Source organism: Terrapene carolina, unplaced genomic scaffold (genome assembly GCF_002925995.2).
Source record: "Terrapene carolina triunguis isolate 2854851 unplaced genomic scaffold, T_m_triunguis-2.0 Scaffold88, whole genome shotgun sequence".
In the NCBI taxonomy this organism is placed as follows: Eukaryota; Metazoa; Chordata; order Testudines; family Emydidae; genus Terrapene; species Terrapene triunguis.
The window spans coordinates 16,298,450-16,316,911 of record NW_020664439.1 but is presented as its reverse complement, the minus strand read 5'-3'; the positions used below and the strand labels follow the sequence as shown (position 1 = coordinate 16,316,911).

At 40.1% G+C, this 18,462-nt stretch overlaps 1 protein-coding gene across 5 annotated transcripts in view; it reads right to left on the bottom strand.

The window, feature by feature from the left end:
• Positions 1–1,194: 1,194 nt before the first annotated feature.
• MFF (mitochondrial fission factor) overlaps positions 1,195–18,462 on the bottom strand; it is a 34,375-nt gene continuing 17,107 nt past the window's right edge. For 3 of the 5 annotated variants that reach the window (XM_026649970.2, XM_026649971.2, XM_024195234.3), the window contains 4 exons: positions 15,316–15,474; positions 7,440–7,502; positions 2,625–2,709; positions 1,195–2,076 (listed from right to left, as the gene is read on the bottom strand). In XM_026649970.2, coding sequence (XP_026505755.1) covers positions 1,945–2,076; positions 2,625–2,709; positions 7,440–7,502; positions 15,316–15,474 — 439 coding nt within the window. In that variant the 3' untranslated portion in view covers positions 1,195–1,944. The remainder of the gene's footprint in view (positions 2,077–2,624; positions 2,710–7,439; positions 7,503–15,315; positions 15,475–18,462) is intronic. The other 2 variants (XM_026649972.2, XM_026649973.2) reach the window with 2 other exon arrangements.

Sequence of the window (18,462 nt, the reverse complement as noted above, 5' to 3'; positions counted from 1 at the left end):
GTCCACACGGCACGGGCTCCACGGCCACGGCTCCCCCGTCGACTGCGCTACCGCCGCTCGCTCTGGTGGAGTTCCGGAGTCGATGGTGAGCACGTTTGGGGATCGATATATTGCGTCTTAACGAGACGTGATATATCGATCCCAGATAAATCGATTGCTACCCGCCAATACGGCAGGTAGTGAAGACGTACCCTAACAGCTGCCCAGGCAAGGGCATATGCAACTGGGCACTGCTCTGACTCCAATTTAGGGTTGCCAACCTTCCAGGATTGTCCTTGAATCTCCAGGAATTAAAGATTATGTCATGTGATGAAACCTCCAAGAATACGGCCAACCATAATTGGCAACTCAGGCCAGAAAGCTGCAGTGCTGCCTCATCCCAGCACACATCAGTCGTGCAGCTGCTGCATTAATGCAAACAGCAGCACAGCACCCAGCTAACTCTTCTCAGGAGCTCTAAAGCACTCACCGCTGTCCTAGATCAACAGCCTACACTGCCAGTAAAGGGCTGCACTCATCTCATCCCACCCTCTCTCAGCTGATCATATACATTTTAAGGATAAAGACTGGTGGGGAAGGCCAGGCTGTTTAAATAACTAAAAATAAACAAACACACTAGGCAATTGCTTATAGCACAGTGTGGACAAAACCCAAAGGGTGTGCATGAGTGGGGTGGTGATGAACATATAACATTCAACAAAATTGGAAACCTGCTTCCAACCAGAAGTTACTGAACGCTAAGATATTTTGCCTTTAATACAGACCCTACAGATTTTCTTCCTTTGCCTTTTAGAAAATTCTTTGGCTGCCTTTTAAAGTTAAAGATAATTGATTTAAAATTTAAGAAATAAAAAGCACATGCTGAATCTCAGTAAGTTTCCAAATTGGGTGTTATGAATAGCAAGTACAATAAACTTGTTTCTACCTATGAGAGAGGTAGATGAGATATCTATGAAGACACTCAACATCTCTAGTTTTACGTAATGAAACAGAGAAATAGTTTTGGGACAGTGATTCTGGAAATGATGGCTGGCTAGAGGAAGTGAAGAGGAAGCATATTTAGCATTTTGAAGGAAGAATATGTTTTTGTCTGAAAATACAGGATTCCTGCACATTTGAATGAAACAGTGTTTAAGAATTCCCAAGATAAGACAGGTAATGAAAACCTTTTAAAAACTTACATTAAATTCTGCGTTGGTTTGACACATTTATTAAATACACTACATTGGTACCTTATATTTCATAATCTTTAGATCACTCACAGACAGACTCGCTTAAAAATGTCTTTTATAGAAAAACATCTGCAAAATTAAAGCTAAAATATGAAAATACATATTACACACTGGATAATCTGCTGAATCATGTTAGCAAAGAATGCTTTTCATTCAATCTGTACATGTGCATAAACAAGGGATATATTCATGAACTAAGGTTGCTGGGTTTTTTTTGTTTTGTTTTGTTTTTAAATCTGGCACACTGCTGTAACTAGTTTGGCTAAAGGAAAACTAGTGCAATAATGTTTAACCATAAAATTACTGCATCTAACAAGAGAACAACAATAAAAAAACCTCATACTTGTATTATGTACTTTGTTTACAGAGACTTTCTTTTCCAAATCCATTCTCTTCCTACCACAAGAGAGACAATGATTATTTCTGCAGGTCACCATCCTTACATAGCAGAGAAGCAAATTCCTTTCCAAAATGAGTCTATCTATATTTACATTGAGACATGCAAAGGGACAATACTGTAAGTATGTGAGTACAAACTGATAAAAATAAATATTACTGAGTCACAGAATGTCCCTTTAACACTGTAACGCTACAGCCTTTTTCTGTGGCAGAAGTTCTCAGTGCATGGATTATAAAACAGCATACCATTTAGAGACAAAAATTTTTGCAAATTTTTATATTTCCAGCTATTAAATCTTTTGGAGAGCTGTGTCTAGCGCCGAAACCATAGCCAGCTATTGAGTAGCCAGAAAGCTACAGTAATTGAGTACATGATCATTTCTCTTTTAGCGCGCTCTTTGTTTTCTTCTTCCAGAAGCTGTAGACGGCGATTAAGTTTGATTATCTAAAAAAAGAAAGTCTGCTTTAGTGCCTGGTATAAGACTGCTAGATTCTCTAAAGAATATATAAAAAAGTATGTAGACCGCATTATTCTTAAAGATTAGATTGCACAACCTCACTGTTTAGGAGGTTCATTGACTGAGGACAAAATTTTCCAGTTTTCGTTCAGTTCTTTATTAGGAAAATAATTTGCATTGATCTTGTAGAAAGCTGGGTCCCCCTCCTCCTAACTGTTACATAGTCATGCTATATTTAACTCTTTTCTTCTTTCCTCATCAATCAGTCCACTGATCAATCAATCAAGACCACTATACACCATACTTGTTATTCTTCTATGAATTCCTTTGTGTTTGCCAACATCCCTCTGACATTGAGATGCCCAGAATAATACAGAGTATTTTAGGTGCAATTGCGCCAGTGAATACAGAGATGACCAATTACCACAGATGTGATGCCTTTGCAAATTATAGAGAAATCACATATCTAACCTGTTCTCCCATTTTCAACTCTAAATCTTTTTCTTTATCTCACCAGCAAGCTTATTTTAAATACCTGTCTTCTTAAGGAAGCAGCATCCACAACTGACATGTCATCTGGAGTTCCCTCAAGTGTTGTGTCCAAGTTTGAAAGACCATACCTATCAGAGGGGGGGAAAAAGTTTAGATGCTCTACATGTTGAGTGAAGAATAATTGGTACTTTATTTGATGTTCTCTGTAACAAACAGGAATTTTCAGAAAAAAAAGCTCTTTTCCAACTTTTAAAAAAGCATCTGATACTTTAGGGTCCTAATTCAAGAAAACACTTAGACACGGGCTCATGTCACATTTACTTTAATGTTTGCATGTGCTTAAGTGCTTGGCTGAATTGGGGCTTTAATGCTTTCCAGGACTAAGTATTTTGTAGATGCTCCACAAAACAAAGAGCTGGGGGAAGTAATCTTTATTGTGGCTTGGACCGTAAGGTAAATCTCTCAGAATTGCTTGATCTAATATTGAAACCTGCAAAGAGCTTGAGCCAAAACCTCAAAAATATATCCTACATGAAGGAACAACAAATAAATACGATATTCAAACTAAATGCTTATTTTGACAAAAAAAAATAAACTTGAGAATGTGTATTAGCTTAGAACAGGGGTTCTCAAATTTCACTGCACCACAACCCCCTTCTGAGAAAAAAAATTACATGACCCCAGGAGGGTGGACGGAAGCCTGAGCCTGCCAAAGCCCGGCTGCCCCGGGGTGGGATGTCAAAACTGAAGCCCCAGACAAGGGTTCTGTAACCTAAGCGCTGCCACCCAGGGCTGAAGCACAGTTTGAGAACTGCTGGCTTAGAAACTTTGCAAACAAAGAAAAGCTACTATCCCTGAGGTCATAATCCAACAAAGAGCCTTCTAGAGAAGAGTTCAGAAATAAATCGTTTTTATATAATTCTGAAGACGCTGGAAGAGGGTATTTTACCCTAGGGAGCTAATAATAATCTCCCCCAAACTGACAGCTGTTGAGGCTGGAGCTCCTGATACTCTTAGCTCTCAGCCAGAGACTGGGAAGCTATTAAAGCCCTTGCCAATGAGTTCTGAATCACTGCCACTGAATTTCATAAACCCTTAGGGTACAGCTACACTGCACACTTCTTGCAGCAGCGTTTAGAGTACATATGCTGCATGCCTCCCCAGCATGAATATAAAGAACAGGATAGATGATGAGGCACTGCTTACACAAGTGAAGACTTGCCTGAACACTGTGGGTGTGTACCCTACCAGGCTTTCTACATGCTCAAGCAGTACCATCCCCATCTGCACTGCTATTTTTAGCAGTGTAGAGTCCCACTGCCTCCCTGCTGCCAGAGTGGAAAGAGAGCTCTCCACTGCCACAATCTTTCCTTGCTGCCTCTCCCCTGACAGAGCCTTTCACTGATGTAGCTACACACCAGAGTGTGAATGCAGCGTGTAGCTACATGTACCCAACTGCCATCAGTGGCGTGCAGTATAGACGTACCCTTTAGAAAATAAATTCGTTTCCAGGCCACTTCCTGGACAGCCCGCTCAATATGATGATTATTTTATGCTTTAAAAGAAGGACAAAGAGTGCCCTAATTTAACTCTAGTGTAGATTTAGCTAATTAACTCTACATTAATCAAGAAGGGTTTCTATCCAAATTACCCCTGACTAAAGCACATTTATTAAAGGCTGGCATGGTGCTGACAGTTCGAGAAACCTGGTAAACCTGGTAAATGACCATCAAAGGCTACCTCTTAATCAGATTTTCTTGCAGCAAATAACAGTTACAAGTAATCTCAGGTACTACACCTTTATCTGAGTGTCTGACCTTTTTTTTTTTTTTTTTGGCTTTCAAGTCACATTTTCCTATTTTATTTATTTATTTCTCTTTCCTGTGGTGATGTTATGATGTGGGGAAAAAAACCCTGCAAACAGCATGGGAAACTGACTGCTTAACTGGAAAAACAATGAGACTTAAGATACAGAGTGCTGGTAAATGCAGAAAAGAAATAAACTAGAAAATGATTTTTTGTACATAATCCCTCAATTATAGTAAATGTAGGTTTCACTTAATAAAAAATCAGATGCAAGTGGGATTCTTTTAATTGGCAGTGTCCCTTTAAATAAGGAAAGTTCTTTTGTATTTAACATTCTCTTGGGCCACTTATAGTGAAACAAGTTTCTGTAGAGTGCAATTAGCTGAATACACAATTTAACTAGAATTCATAATTTCTTCTAGTTACAGGTCAGTTACCCTGTAGTTTGTCAATATTTTGGTGGTTTAAAAAAATAAAACTGAAGCTTTGATAACCATGAGAACCCTGAGAGATGCTGTGTCTGAAAGAGATTGGCTGGATTATCAATTGATATGTGAAAAAACTAGTTTTTGAAAGGCAAGTAACTGTAGTGAACTTTGTTAAGGGTCAACCTGATTAGGCAACCTCCTGTCAAAAGAGCCACTGTCATCCTCAGTCACTATACAACAAACATTTCCTTACCTATAAGGATAATTAAAACAGGGGGACTTTTAAAATTCAATTTACTGTGTGTTATTTATGCTGTTTACTATTTCCATTTCCCTCAGCTTGGACTATATGAAAATCAATGAAGTGTTTCACTTTCAGGATCTCTCTACTGCAGCAATCAGGTTGCAAATACAGCAGAGGAATGTTTAAATCTACATTTCAGTATGTTAAAAACCACTGTGAAGATTTCTGCTGGTCTAGGTTTTATAAAACATTGTAGAAAAAACTAAATTTGAATCCAAGGATCTTTTCTCAGAGATAACCAGTATCCATAGACTTGATGAGTACAATTGTGTTTGATCTTTATTGGGCAGATTTCCTGGAGGAAAAAAATATGAACTAGGCACAGTCCCCTAAACCAGAGAGGGAATGTACCTGTCCTCGAGCTGTTTTAAGGGGATAATCTCACAGGCCATCTAGGAAATGAATCCTCAGGTTTTACCTAACTATAGCCTGGAGAGAATAAAAATACACATTCTCGATGGACCTAACTGCCCCCATCCCTTCCAGAACTGCAGGAAGCGACACTGGCTGGAATTCAAAGACAACTCTGCATTAGTCCCCTCAGGATAGTGCTGTTATGCCACAGATGTAGAAAGCTCTATCTGGATTGGAGCAAATTTATACGTGCAGAAACTTGAAAATCCCTCACAGCAAGGAAGACTTGATACTGAGGCCAGGTGGAGGCAGCTTATATTAAATGGTTCCACATGGCATGATTTCCTAATGTTGTGATGACACAAAGGCCTTTTTCTTGCTTCAGATATAGCTGTGGCATAATACTTAAATGGTATAAATCACTCAGACTTTCCACTACAATTGCTCCAGCCATCTCCCTTTGCTTAATCTGTCACAGGTCATTTGTAAAGGAGTAGGGAGCTTTTAGGGGCTACTGCATCAATGGCTGAAGAAAGAAAAGAAAAAAAAAGGCATATACAATTCCCACCAGACCACTTGCAGACCAGTCTGTTGGCACCACAATCCTATCCCTCAGAGCTGGCTGAAACCTCACTGGTTCTATCAATCTCCTCAGATGGCATATTGAAAACAGATCCATCACTCCAAAGACACAGGTGCACTCCAACCTCAGACTGCAGCAGTTATGGTAAGTCTATGACAAGTGTATCATTATCACCTCACCAACCTCCAATCCCCTTCCAAATATGAGATCCAGATTGTAATCAGCTATACTGGCAGAGCCAGAAATCACTCTCAATTATGAAAGCTATAAATTCCCAAGTCAACCCAGAAGAATGATCTGTATGGATCCGGACTTGGAGATCTATTGAGGGTTATTTTTATAGACCAATTTTTCTGACTTTAAAACACTAATGTTTAGATAACAGAAAAAGGAGTTACCATCCCTACTCAGCTTTTAAAAATCTTTATAACTTTTGTATATTCAGGATGTCTACTTTGGGGAGATGGCAGGGGTGGTAAAGAGTGGGAGGTGGAAGATGTGATATTTCCATAATATGCAGAAAGAAAGCTTTATTTCTCAGAGTCTCAGCCATCAGATCATAAATTAGGTTTTTACCCACTTACATTGAAATGACACCCATCTAACAGAAAAATGGATGGGGGAAACCCCATGCAAAACAATAATAGGCACATTATAGAAAACTTCTACATTTTACTGTTTATACACACTTTAGATATTAGTTGGCTTCACACCAGTTTATTTACTTCCCTTAGGGTACGTCTACACTACCTGCCGGATCGGCGGGTAGCGATCGATCTATCGGGGATCGATTTATCGCGTGTAGTGTAGACACGATAAATCGATCCCCGATCGCTCTCCCGTCGACTGCTGAACTCCAGCTCGGTGAGAGGCGGAAGCAAAGTTGATGGGGGAGCCGCGGCAGTCGATCCCGCGCCGCGAGGATGCGAAGTAAGTAATTCTAAGTCGATCTAAGCTACGTTGACTTCAGCTACGCTATTCTCGTAGCTGAAGTTGCGTATCTTAGATCGATCTCCCACTACTCCCCCCCCGCAGTGTAGACCAGGCCTCAGAGAAAAGCAGAGGTCAGAGGCCCAATGGACGTACTACCACATGTGCTTCTATCATAGATTAAAAGCTTCAATTGACATATTGAAACTGAATTCTAAAGCTTACAACATATTTTAAGAACCTGAACCTTAATGAGAGCTTTGCTAATGACTGTGATGGGCATACGGTCATGCCCTACAGAACATCTGTATGCACAGAAAGAATGTTGATCAAGTGTTATGTTAAGCATAAGTGGCCCAAAAACTATTTTGGGATTCAGTAATCAAGAACAATTAAGTCATGAAATTTTAAAGCCTAAAATAGTGCACCCTGACTAAAAAGAAATACGTTTACCTGGTGTTTTCATGATGAGGGTTAGAGGAAGTGGCAGCAGCCGACCCACCTCGTAACACAGGCCTACGGCAGGTTATTGCAGATAGGAGGCACACGACAGAAGCAGGAAACAGCATAAACACAGAGAAAAGATACAACAAAATAAACGAGGACAAAGAAATGTCAAAATATTTTCAATTATATTGTATGGTATTTCAATACAATATAATATCTAGTTAATATGTTGTAAACTGTATTTTCAAAATACCCCATATAATATTCTTTTTATTTAATATAGTACTAACAATAAAAGTATGCAGCTATCGTAACAACCTAGTCATTCTTGATGGTATAGACTGATTTATGGGAATATATGCTGTTGAGATACAAGTCTGTGAATAAGAGCTCTTGATATAGGCTTTTTAAATGTTAATAATGAAAAACAATCTCAGCTCTTTCTCTTCTCCCCTTCACTTACTGTCTTTCTTCCCAATTTCTTTTTTAACTCTTTCCTTTCTATCCTCTTCGGCTCCATCTCAGGAGAAATTGAAGAGCCCAGGCTTCCCAGGTTGCTACAATTGTGCCTAGTATGCTCATGGCTGCAGAACAGGTACTAAGGTCCCGATTTCCAGAACTGCTGAGCACCCACAGCACCTCCTAACTTACTGTGGAGTTGCGGGTGTTTAGCACTTCTCAAAATGAGGCTGTAACTCACCTCTAGCATCTGTCTGTTTGCTGAAACATCTATGATGTGTAATCACTTCTCCAAGGGCTTGGGGTCTCTTTTTTTTTTCACTCTTATCTCACTTCTGGGCAGCTGCAGACATCTGCACAACATGCTAGTCCCAAGTATATACTAGGCTCTATAATAAGACTAAAGAATCCAGGTGTGATGACCTTTAGAGCAGAAATGTGTGAGCAAGAGGATACACACAGCCCACAGGTCTGGCGCTGAGAAGGCTGAGAGAACACTCTCCGGAGAAGGAGTAGAGGTGAGTAGCCGTGTGCACAAAAGAACACACAAAAACCTCACAATTAGTAGTTTTATTTCAAGAAGATGAAGATTGAGGTGCACAAGCAGAATTGTGCAGAAACCTTGAACTGTGCTTACTTGCACTAGGCCTGGCTCTGATCAGTAATAATGGTGCTTAACTTACATCAGCAACAAACTCACCCATAAAATTAAAAATTAAAAAAAAAGTTTGCACAACATACTCCGAACACTAGCCAGCAGAATGTGAAATCAGTGCAGAAATAGGGTTGCCAACTTTCTGATTGCCGAAAACCGAACACCCTCGCCCTGCCCGCTTCCTCGCGGCCACACCCCCACTCACTCCATCCCCCCTCCCTCCCTCTGTTGCTCTCCCCCACCCTTGCTCACTCGCTCATTTTCACTAGGCTGGGGTAGTGGGTTGGGTGCGGGAGAGGGCTCCGGCTGGGGGTGCAGACTCTGGGGTGGGGCTGGGTTGAGGGGCTTGGGGTGCAGGATGGGGCTCAGGGCTGGGGCAGAGGGATTGGGGTGCAGGAGGGCTTGTGGAGTGCAGGCTCCAGGAGCGGGTGAGGGGAGCAAGCTCCTGGCAGCGCTTATCTCAGGCAGCTCCTGGAAGAGACCGGCATGTCCCTGTGGCCCCTAGATGCAGGGGCAGCCAAGCAGCTCCACGCGCTGCCCTCACCTACAGGTGCTGCCCCCACAGCTCCCTTTGGCTGTGGTTCCGGCCAACGGGAGCCTCGGAGTTAGCGCCTGCAGGTGCGGAAGAGCACTTGGAACCGCCTGGCTGCCTCTACACCTAGGGGCCGCAGGGATATGCTGGTCACTTCTGGGAGCCGTGCAGAGCCAGGGCAAGTAGGCAGCCTGCCTTAGCTCCGCTGCACCACCGACTGGACTTTAAGTGGCCTGGTCACCAGAGCTGACTGGAGTTGCCAGGGTCCCTTTTCGACTGGGTGTTCCGGTCAAAAACCGGATGCCTGGAAACTCTATGCAGAAAGTTATTTTACAAAAGAAAACAAAAGACCCCCATCCCCGCCAACATACACAAAACAGGACAGCATTCTTGCCCAAAAGAATGAGGTCTGTTGTATTTGATAACGATCATTTGCTGCAAATATTTCCTCTTCAGAACAGAGAGTTTATTTAATAAGTTTATAAGACCATAGGAACTGCCATTCCTGATCAGACCAGTGTTCCATCTAGTCCAGGATCCTGTGTTGACAGAGGCCAGAACTAGATACTTCTGAAGAAACTGTAAGAAACCCTGTAATGGGCAACTGTGGAATAGATTGCCAAGACAGGAAATTTCTTTCCACTCAGGCAGTTAGTGGTTAGTTTACACTATGATGCATGAGTTTTGATATCCCTTATTCATTTCTTATCCCACCTAATATAATGTTGGTGTTCTCATTATCCACAATTCAAGAATTTTCAAAATCTTTCTAAGTTCTTGGCCTCCATAATAATTTGTGGCAATTTAGTTCTGTAGCATCTGCAAAACCTTGTTATCTAACTGATCTCAAACACACTACCCTTCTAGAGGTAACTACATTTTCTAGGAAACAGCTATCTGGAGGCTAGAGACTGGGAGCTAGAACACCATGAGGTTCTAATCCAAACTAATATTCTGATTTAATCTATGGACAAGTCTCTAAGGCCCAGATGTTTAAAGATATTTAGATGTTGCTCTGTTCAGTATTGCAACACTTAACTGCATTAGGAGCTTAAGTGCCTAAGTCACTTTTGAAAATGAGACTTCAGCCTTCTAATGCTGAGCAGAGTAATGCCTAAATACCTTTCAAAATCTGGGCCTTAATTCCTCTATCCAGATCAAATTAAATGTAAAGCTGTAAGTGAATTAAGTTCCTGGGCAAACTGGATGGGTAGAAATACTTTGCCCTGCCACATCTTCGTTGATTGCATATTTCAAAAAGGTAACATTCACTTCAAGTACACGTTCCTCATATAGCACGCAGCAGCCTCTAAAATCAATACAACTAACTTTTAGGTCTCTTTGCACTTTATCTAAAACTAGCAATTAGTTTTTTTTTTTACAGACCTATGAGTACAACAGGCAGTTAGTCTGGTTATTAGCTTTCTATATGGGCTTCCTTAATGACTGGAGTAACTTTTGTCATAAATTATTTAAAACTTTGAATTTCCTGGCTGATATCATTTTGGTCACCACATTAAGTAGATTTAATACTAATAAATGATCAAAATTAAGCACATCCCTGATGCCATCTGTACATAGCATATCACAATATTCCATTGCAAACACAATGGAACATGGAGGGAACCATGCCGCAATGTGTCGCAACACAATAGGGGAGGCGAAAACAGACAGTCGTACAGTGGCCGAAATGGTCAATCTGAGCTCATCTTCCTTTGTTTGGAACAGAGCACATTTTGGGGGATCCCATAACAAAATAATTCAGTAGCGAACTCATGGATGTTGAGGAAAAAAAATATAAGGAAGACACTGTCTTTCATTCAGACTAAGTGTGAATGTCTTGGCTTTCAGTTTGTGTTAGTGTGTGTGCACATGTGAGAGAGAGAATGAGAATGTAGTGATCATTAAAGGTTTTGGTTTGACACCCCTGGAAATCCACATCCTCTCTTTATACACAAAAAAGTAGCAGTAGTGTCAGATTCCCTATGCTGACCCACCAATGCTGATTTACAGGTCAGAGTGCCTTAAGTCTGATCTGGAAATCTTTGGGGGAGTGAGGTGAGGCAGGAATGATGCAAGGCCATAGGGGAACTGGAGGTGGGTTGCGTGAGAAGCTCTGCTCTGATTAATTGCTTACAGTACATCAGAGAGGAGCTGTGAACTGACAGACTATAGGCATCGGACTAAAGCTGCTCTCCCCTGGCTCCTTTCAGCACCACCAGGAGAGCCCTTAATGTGCTAATGCCTTGGCAGAGACATTAGGGGTATGTCTACACTGCAATGTCAGCCCAGGGCTAGTAGAACTTGAGTTAGCAGAACCTGGGTTTGTTAATCTAGGGCTTGAGCATCTGCGCTCATTTGTAACCCCGGGGTAAGAATTGTTGAATATTGGGTTCCAGCCTGTGGCTCCAGTATCTACACTTCATTATGCAGACCCGAGTCCACCACCTGTATCCCAGACTTCCTAGCATCCTCCCAAAATGTGGCCACTCTAGCCCTTTGTTCATGGTGCAGTGTGATAAAACTTGACTGTCCACCAAACTTGACTGTCCAGAGGACAAAGAAAGTAGGCCTGTGGGATACTTTTGTGAACTCCCAGAGCACGAGTCCAGTGGGGCTGCATCTGCACTGCAAAGCAATAAGTTTTGAACCGTTGGTCCCAGCTTGACTTCGACCCTCCACTCTCATGAGGTGCTTGGTCCCTGGGTCTGAGTCCTGGGTTAGTGTAATTTGTATGTAGATAGAATGGGGGTTAGGCTTGAGTCTGAGTTCGAACTCTGGGTTTACACTGCAGTGTAGACATACCCTAAGTTTTTACCACTTCCAGACCCTTATCCCCCTGCACAGCCATGGAACTACAACTCCCCACTCTAAATATACCACCCCCCAACCTCCACAAAACCTCTTCCTATCAATCTCAGGTTTCCCCAAACACTGCCAAATTCACAAAGCCCTTCTCAACTCGTCATGCCCCACAGAACCCCATTTACTCTCCCCTCTATGGTCTCATCTCAAATCCCGTATCTGAATGGTTCTGTCGGCTAATCTTAGCTTCGCTAAAAACAGTTACGCCAAATAAGGTGAGCAATTGTTTAATTCAAACATTTCAAAAGCGGCCTGTTCTGAGATGTTGAGTGAGCATGTTACATTTGTCATCTGTGGGGGACAGTGGTTATTTAGCTAGACTCTAAAGGATTCAAAAGAAGCGTGTGGAAAACAGAGTAGAACTTCAAAGAAGGAGCATTTTTAAAATGTCTCCTCTGAAAAATGTTAGTAAATATTTTACCTTAAAAATTATATAGAAAATTCAATTTCCCTCTGAAAAGTTATTGGTCCAAATGTAAAGTGAAAATTAAAATTATTAGAGTGGGAAAGAGTTATTTTAATTCGGATGCAAATGCAAATCTCAGCTCTAATTTAACTATGGAGTCGCTACCAACATTTTAGGGGGTGTTATTATAAACGCGGGTCAACCTAAAAGGGACACTAGTTTTAGGTCCCAAGCTTAAGTTGTACCAACAATAAAAAAAGGTTTCTCAAAACTTAATTTAAAAAATCTGGTTGCACTGAAAATTTAAACACTCCCCTGTAGCTTTGGAAACACAAAACAGACATTACTGCAGGAGAACCAGAAAGTGAAGACTTGTTATAAAGAAAATGAAACTGACCTATTTTCATTGTCCAAGCTGAATAAAATGCAAGAGTAAACAGACAGTATAAATAGTGAGAATTAAATTCTATTTTCAATTTAAATAGTCTAATAGGTTAGTAATACTGATAAAATTCTAAGAATAATTCCTTATCTACAATAGTATAAAACTACCATCAGCAATTTTACTAGACTGGGACATCAACTGGCAATATTTTGAAACAGAAAAGCAGCCAAAACCAAACCAAAGACTATTTCCAGTAAATAGAACAATCAAAACTTGTTCATTTAAAAAGATCTCTTTCAGTGACACCAAATGACAAAAGTATATAATTAATATTAAAATAAGAACAGATATGCCTTGAAATACATAGGGAACACTATGCTACATAGAGCAAAGAAAAACAGTTTGAAACATTTAAAATATATATCTATTTTGTAACCATGCATGTGGATTATCCAAATTTCACATTCCCACTTTAGTCACAGAATAGTCTGGAAGATCTAAACATCTGAAAATATGATTACTCAAGAAAAAAGACCATCCCTTTAGTCCATCAATAGTTTTATATTTGAACCCTGCCAAAATTGTAGATGGATAGTAATAATTTGCAGTTTCCTTTAGGAATTTCCATAAAGAAATACATCAAAATCAAAATAAAATCCAGAAACAGTAAGGCTGTTCTCTGAAATTTTCAGGGAAGCTCATCAGATAATTATGAGACAGGCAAACAATATTTGAAGGTTCTATTTTTTTCCATAAATCCAAGAGAATATGGGTGAAATCCTGCCCCATTGAAGTAAAAGGCAAACCTCTCATTAACCTCAATGGGGACAGTATTTCACCATATATTTTTAATGAGTCTTCTACACGCTATAAATCTGTAAATGTTATTTTTTTTTCATAAGCTTGGACAGTTAACTCTGCCTTACTTGGGAGGGGCAATTTTGCAAAACTAAAACATTCTACAGTTATGTTTAACCTTTTATTGATATGGATATGAAAATGTTAAGTCATTACTATCCACCAAACTGTTGGACAAGGATCAAAATCTTGGTAAAAATTATGGGTGCGGTTTTAAAAAGACCCTAAGGGAGTCATTAGGTGCCCAACTCAGTGGAATTCAATAGGAACTGGGTATCTAATTAACTCTCTTAGGCCTCTTTGAAAATCTGTCTTTGAGCATAAGACCAACAAGTCTAGAGTGCTTCACAATTACGTGACCTTGAGATAGATAGATAGTTGTGTGTGAACATGTTGACAACTCTATTAACTATAGGAGGGGTCAGTTTGAACACGGACCACACACAATAAGATTGGCTTGACAGTCACGATACGATCCCTTACCAAAATGAATGGGAAAGAAACAGCTTAACTTAAGCCTTGTCTACACCAGGGAATATTATAGAAACATTTCATTGGGATGCTAAAATCGAGAGGGTGAGGGGCAGAATTTTTAAGAATTCCCTGATGCAGACAATTCCAGTGCTAAAATGCTATTCCAAGAATTCCCCAGTAATTACTTCAAAGGCTTTTGGGTCAACTCCGCAGGAACTGGAAGCAAGTTATGTGTACCTCTCTAATGCAGCCCATTAAATTAACAGATGAGGTTTGATAAATTAACGTCACCATTATTAGTCTTTATAAGTGATGTTATATTGTTGGATGCGTCAATCTTACAGTACTAACAAATTAAGGATAAGGATCAAATTCAGCGTACAATAAGTGGCACAAATGGGCTAATTCTGGCCAAATAACTACCTTCATAAACCACCTTATCCATAAAAGTGTAAACCATATTACAATAGTATACTTATCAATAAGATGGTCACCAAAGAATGGAAGTACTGAACAAATAGTTCTGAGAATACCATCCAGAAAGTATTTCAATAGCAATGCAGTTAATACCTATCACTTGAGCACAACATGTAGACAAAAAGACAGTCATCAGTTACATAATTAATTTATCTACTATTTGGAATAACAACTGGCACAGGTTAAAGGTCTCCTAACATTTTTTCCAAAAATATTGTTTGGAAAAATATTGGATGTGAATTATCTTAGGTAAGTTTCCAACTTGCTCCTTCATATTAGTTCCACTGAATCATGACAACGTCAACCCAATCTTATTGATTTGTTCCAACAGTCAGCAACAGAAAGGTCAAGGATGTTATAAGAAGCCTGCAGACTTGTGATCCATCATCATTTGGATTGCCAAAAGCTACAGAAAACATCTAACAAATTAACAATTTGCAAACAGCACATAAACCAAGCCTTCCAATCACCAGATTAGCCTTTCCTATTTTGATTTTTACATGAAGGGAAATAGAAACCAAAACACACACTCTTTAAATGCTATATTTGATTGAAGTAAGGTACTAGATAATGGAGCCTTTTGAAATGTGAATTTTGGACAATTAAGTTATTTATAAACAATGAAAGCAAAAGAAAGCAAAGCAAAGTAATATCATCCCATATTAATTAGTAAACAGATACCACACTCCACTAAAAAGGAGAAAAAAGAAAAAAAGAAAAAAGAAAAAAAAAAAGCAGTAAGAGCTGGCAGAATCACTGATGGCCAATCACCTGCGATTTTCATCCAGCACATCCAAGACCTGCTGGTAAGCCCTACGAGTAGAAGACTGGATAAGCGACAAAATGCCACGAGCAGAGTAAATATTAGATCCATCTTCAGGTAACATATGAGGAGGACAGACACGAGCCTGTTGTAGTGATGGTGTCACACTGTTTATACAAGCATAGCAAATGAAGAGAAAAACACTGTTGTCAGATTTTAAATAAAGAACTTCTTCAGCCAGCCCCAGTTCCAAAGTTTAAGTGGATTCCATTTGATCTTACCCTTTGCCCACCAATACCAGGTAAACACTGTCAAAAAAAGAGTAGTAGATGGATTCACAGTTACATTTGTTAATGATCTTAGGAACCAAATACAATTTACATTACACAAGGCTGTGATTTTGGTACAGATATAGAAGGTGTTTTTTTCAGAAGTCCTCAGTATTCACTGACATCAATGGGAGCAGAGTTAGGCCAACATCTGACATTTTTGAAAATCCCACCCATAATCTCTTTTGAAGTATTACTTCAAGATAATTATGTATTAATGCAACCATGACAACCTGGCATAAGTCCATCTCTTGAAGCAAAAAAAAAGTCTCTCACGTTTAACAATGAAAGAGTGAGATTATGATAATATTTTGATTTGATTGTGTCTGACGGTTAAAGAACCAAGGTTTAACTGTAAGAAGTTAGAATAAAACTACAAAATTCATCTACCAAAGATGACGAAGTGTATGAACTGAAATTCCGACCATTCTATCAAAGAAAAGTGAACTGCGTTTAAAATGTAAGCATTACAGGGAATTTTTTGTACATTATTTATTTTACAAACATTTCTGCTGGACACTATTAAATTCTGATCAAACATCTTTGTGTTGTATATGTATTCCTCTTACTAACTTGCCATTTGCCATATAAGCCTTTACACCAGGATATTTATTTTTAGGAAAATAAAAACAAATTTTAATTAATGACATGCTTGTTTAGCCTGAATTCATTCTTGTTAAGTTGATAATTTAGTACAGTAACTCCTCACTTAAAGTCATCCTGGTTAACGTTGTTTCGTTGCTGATCAATTAGGGAACATGCTCATTTGAAGTTGCGCAATGCTCCCTTCTAACGTTGTTTGGCAGCCGCCTGCTTTGTCCACTGCTTGTAGGAAGAGCAGCCCGTTGCAGTTAGCTGGTGGGGGCTTGGAACCAGGGTGGACCGGCAGCCCCATCAACTCCCCGCTCCCCTAAATTCCCTGTGCTGCAGCCGCCCAGCAGGCTATCAATCGGCAGTTTAGCTGTCCCTCCCCACACTGCCATGTGCTGCTCTTGCCCTCTGCCTTGGAGCTGCTCCCAGAGACTCCTGCTTGCTGTGCAGGGGTGGGAGGAGAAGGGGGAGCTAATGTCAAGGTGTTCCCTTCCCCCCTGCTCCTGCCCCCCGCTTACCCCTTCTCCATATAGAGCAGGGAGAGGACACGGCTGGAGAGAGACAGAGAGAGCTTGGGGCAGCAGCTGCTGTCTCAACTTCCTGATCCACTTAAAAAGACAATGCACTTAAGAGTGGGTCAGCTTACTTAAAGGGGCAGTGTGCATCTCTCTCTCCCACACACAAGGTGTGTGTCTGTCTCCCCTCCCTCGTGTTCGTGCTGCCTTGTGTGAGAGGCTACATTAACAGCAATGTGTTAACCCTTCAGGGCTCAGCTGAGTGCTAGTTCATCACTTAGCAGCAAGGCATTCCCTGGGAAATATCCCTCCCTCTTCCACCCTCTAACTTCACCACCTCAACCACACTTCACAATCATCATAGCTGTGAACAGTATTCAATTGTTTGTTAAAAAACTATATATTATATAGACATACACACAGTATATGTTTTAGTCTGGTGAAAAAAAAATGTCCCTGAAAATTAACCCCGCTATTTACATTAATTTGTATGCGGAAATTGGATTTGCTTAACATCGTTTCGCTTAAAGTCGCATTTTTCAGGAACATAACTACAACGTTAAGCGAGGAGTTACTGTGATTATATTTGAAAGAGTCTGATTCACTGTACTCTTTAGAATTCTGGGATGGTTTGTAATTCAAGACGATTGCTCATGACCAACACTGGATGTTCCTTTGATCTTCTTTGTCTATCATTCCTGCTTTACTGCTACAATATTCTGAGTTTGAGTTCCAATCTTTCTGAGCTTTTGCCTGTGTTCCCAAGAAACTGTTATTTAAGTAAAGCTTTAACGGTGGAAATGAGTATACTTGATACTTGGATCCCTCCTTTGCTGGATCAGAGATTTTCATTGTCTAGTTATTCTTGGATTGTGGAAGGTGTGTTCAGCTGATGATACACAATTACTAAAGATAGTTAAGACCCAGGCAGACTGCAAAGAGCTACAAAAGGATCTCTCAAAACTGGGTGACTGGGCAATAAAATGGCAGATTATATTTAATGTTGATAAATGCAAACTAATGCACATTGGAAAGCATAATCCCAACTCTACATATAAAATGATGGGGTCTAAATTAGCTGTTACCACTCAAGAAAGAGATCTTGGAGTCATTGTGGATAGTTCTCTGAAAACATCCACTCAATGTGCAGCAGCAGTCAAAAAAGCAAACAGAATGCTGGGAATAATTAAGAAAGGGATAGATAATAGGACAGAAAATATCATGTTGCCTCTATATAAATACATGGTACGCCCACATCTTGAAAAAAGATATATTGGAACTGGAAAAGGTTCAGAAAAGGGCAACAAAAATGATTAGGGGTATGGAACGGCTTCTTTATGAGGAAAGATTAATAAGACTGGGACTTTTCAGCTTGGAAAAGAGATGGCTAAGGGGAGATATGATTGAGGTCTATAAAATCATGACTGGTGTAGAGAAAGTAGATAAGGAAGTGTTGTTTACTACTTCTCATAACACAAGAACCAGGGATCACCAAATGAAATTAATAGGCAGCAGGTTTAAAACAAATAAAAGGAAGCATTTCTTCACACAACGCACAGTCAACCTGTGGAACTCCTTGCCAGAGGATGTTGTGAAGGCCAAGATCATAACAGGGTTCAAAAAAGAACTAGATAAATTCATGGAGGATAGGTCCATCAATGGCTATTAGCCAGGATGGGCAGGAATGGTGTCCCTAGCCTCTGTTTGCCAGATTCTGGGA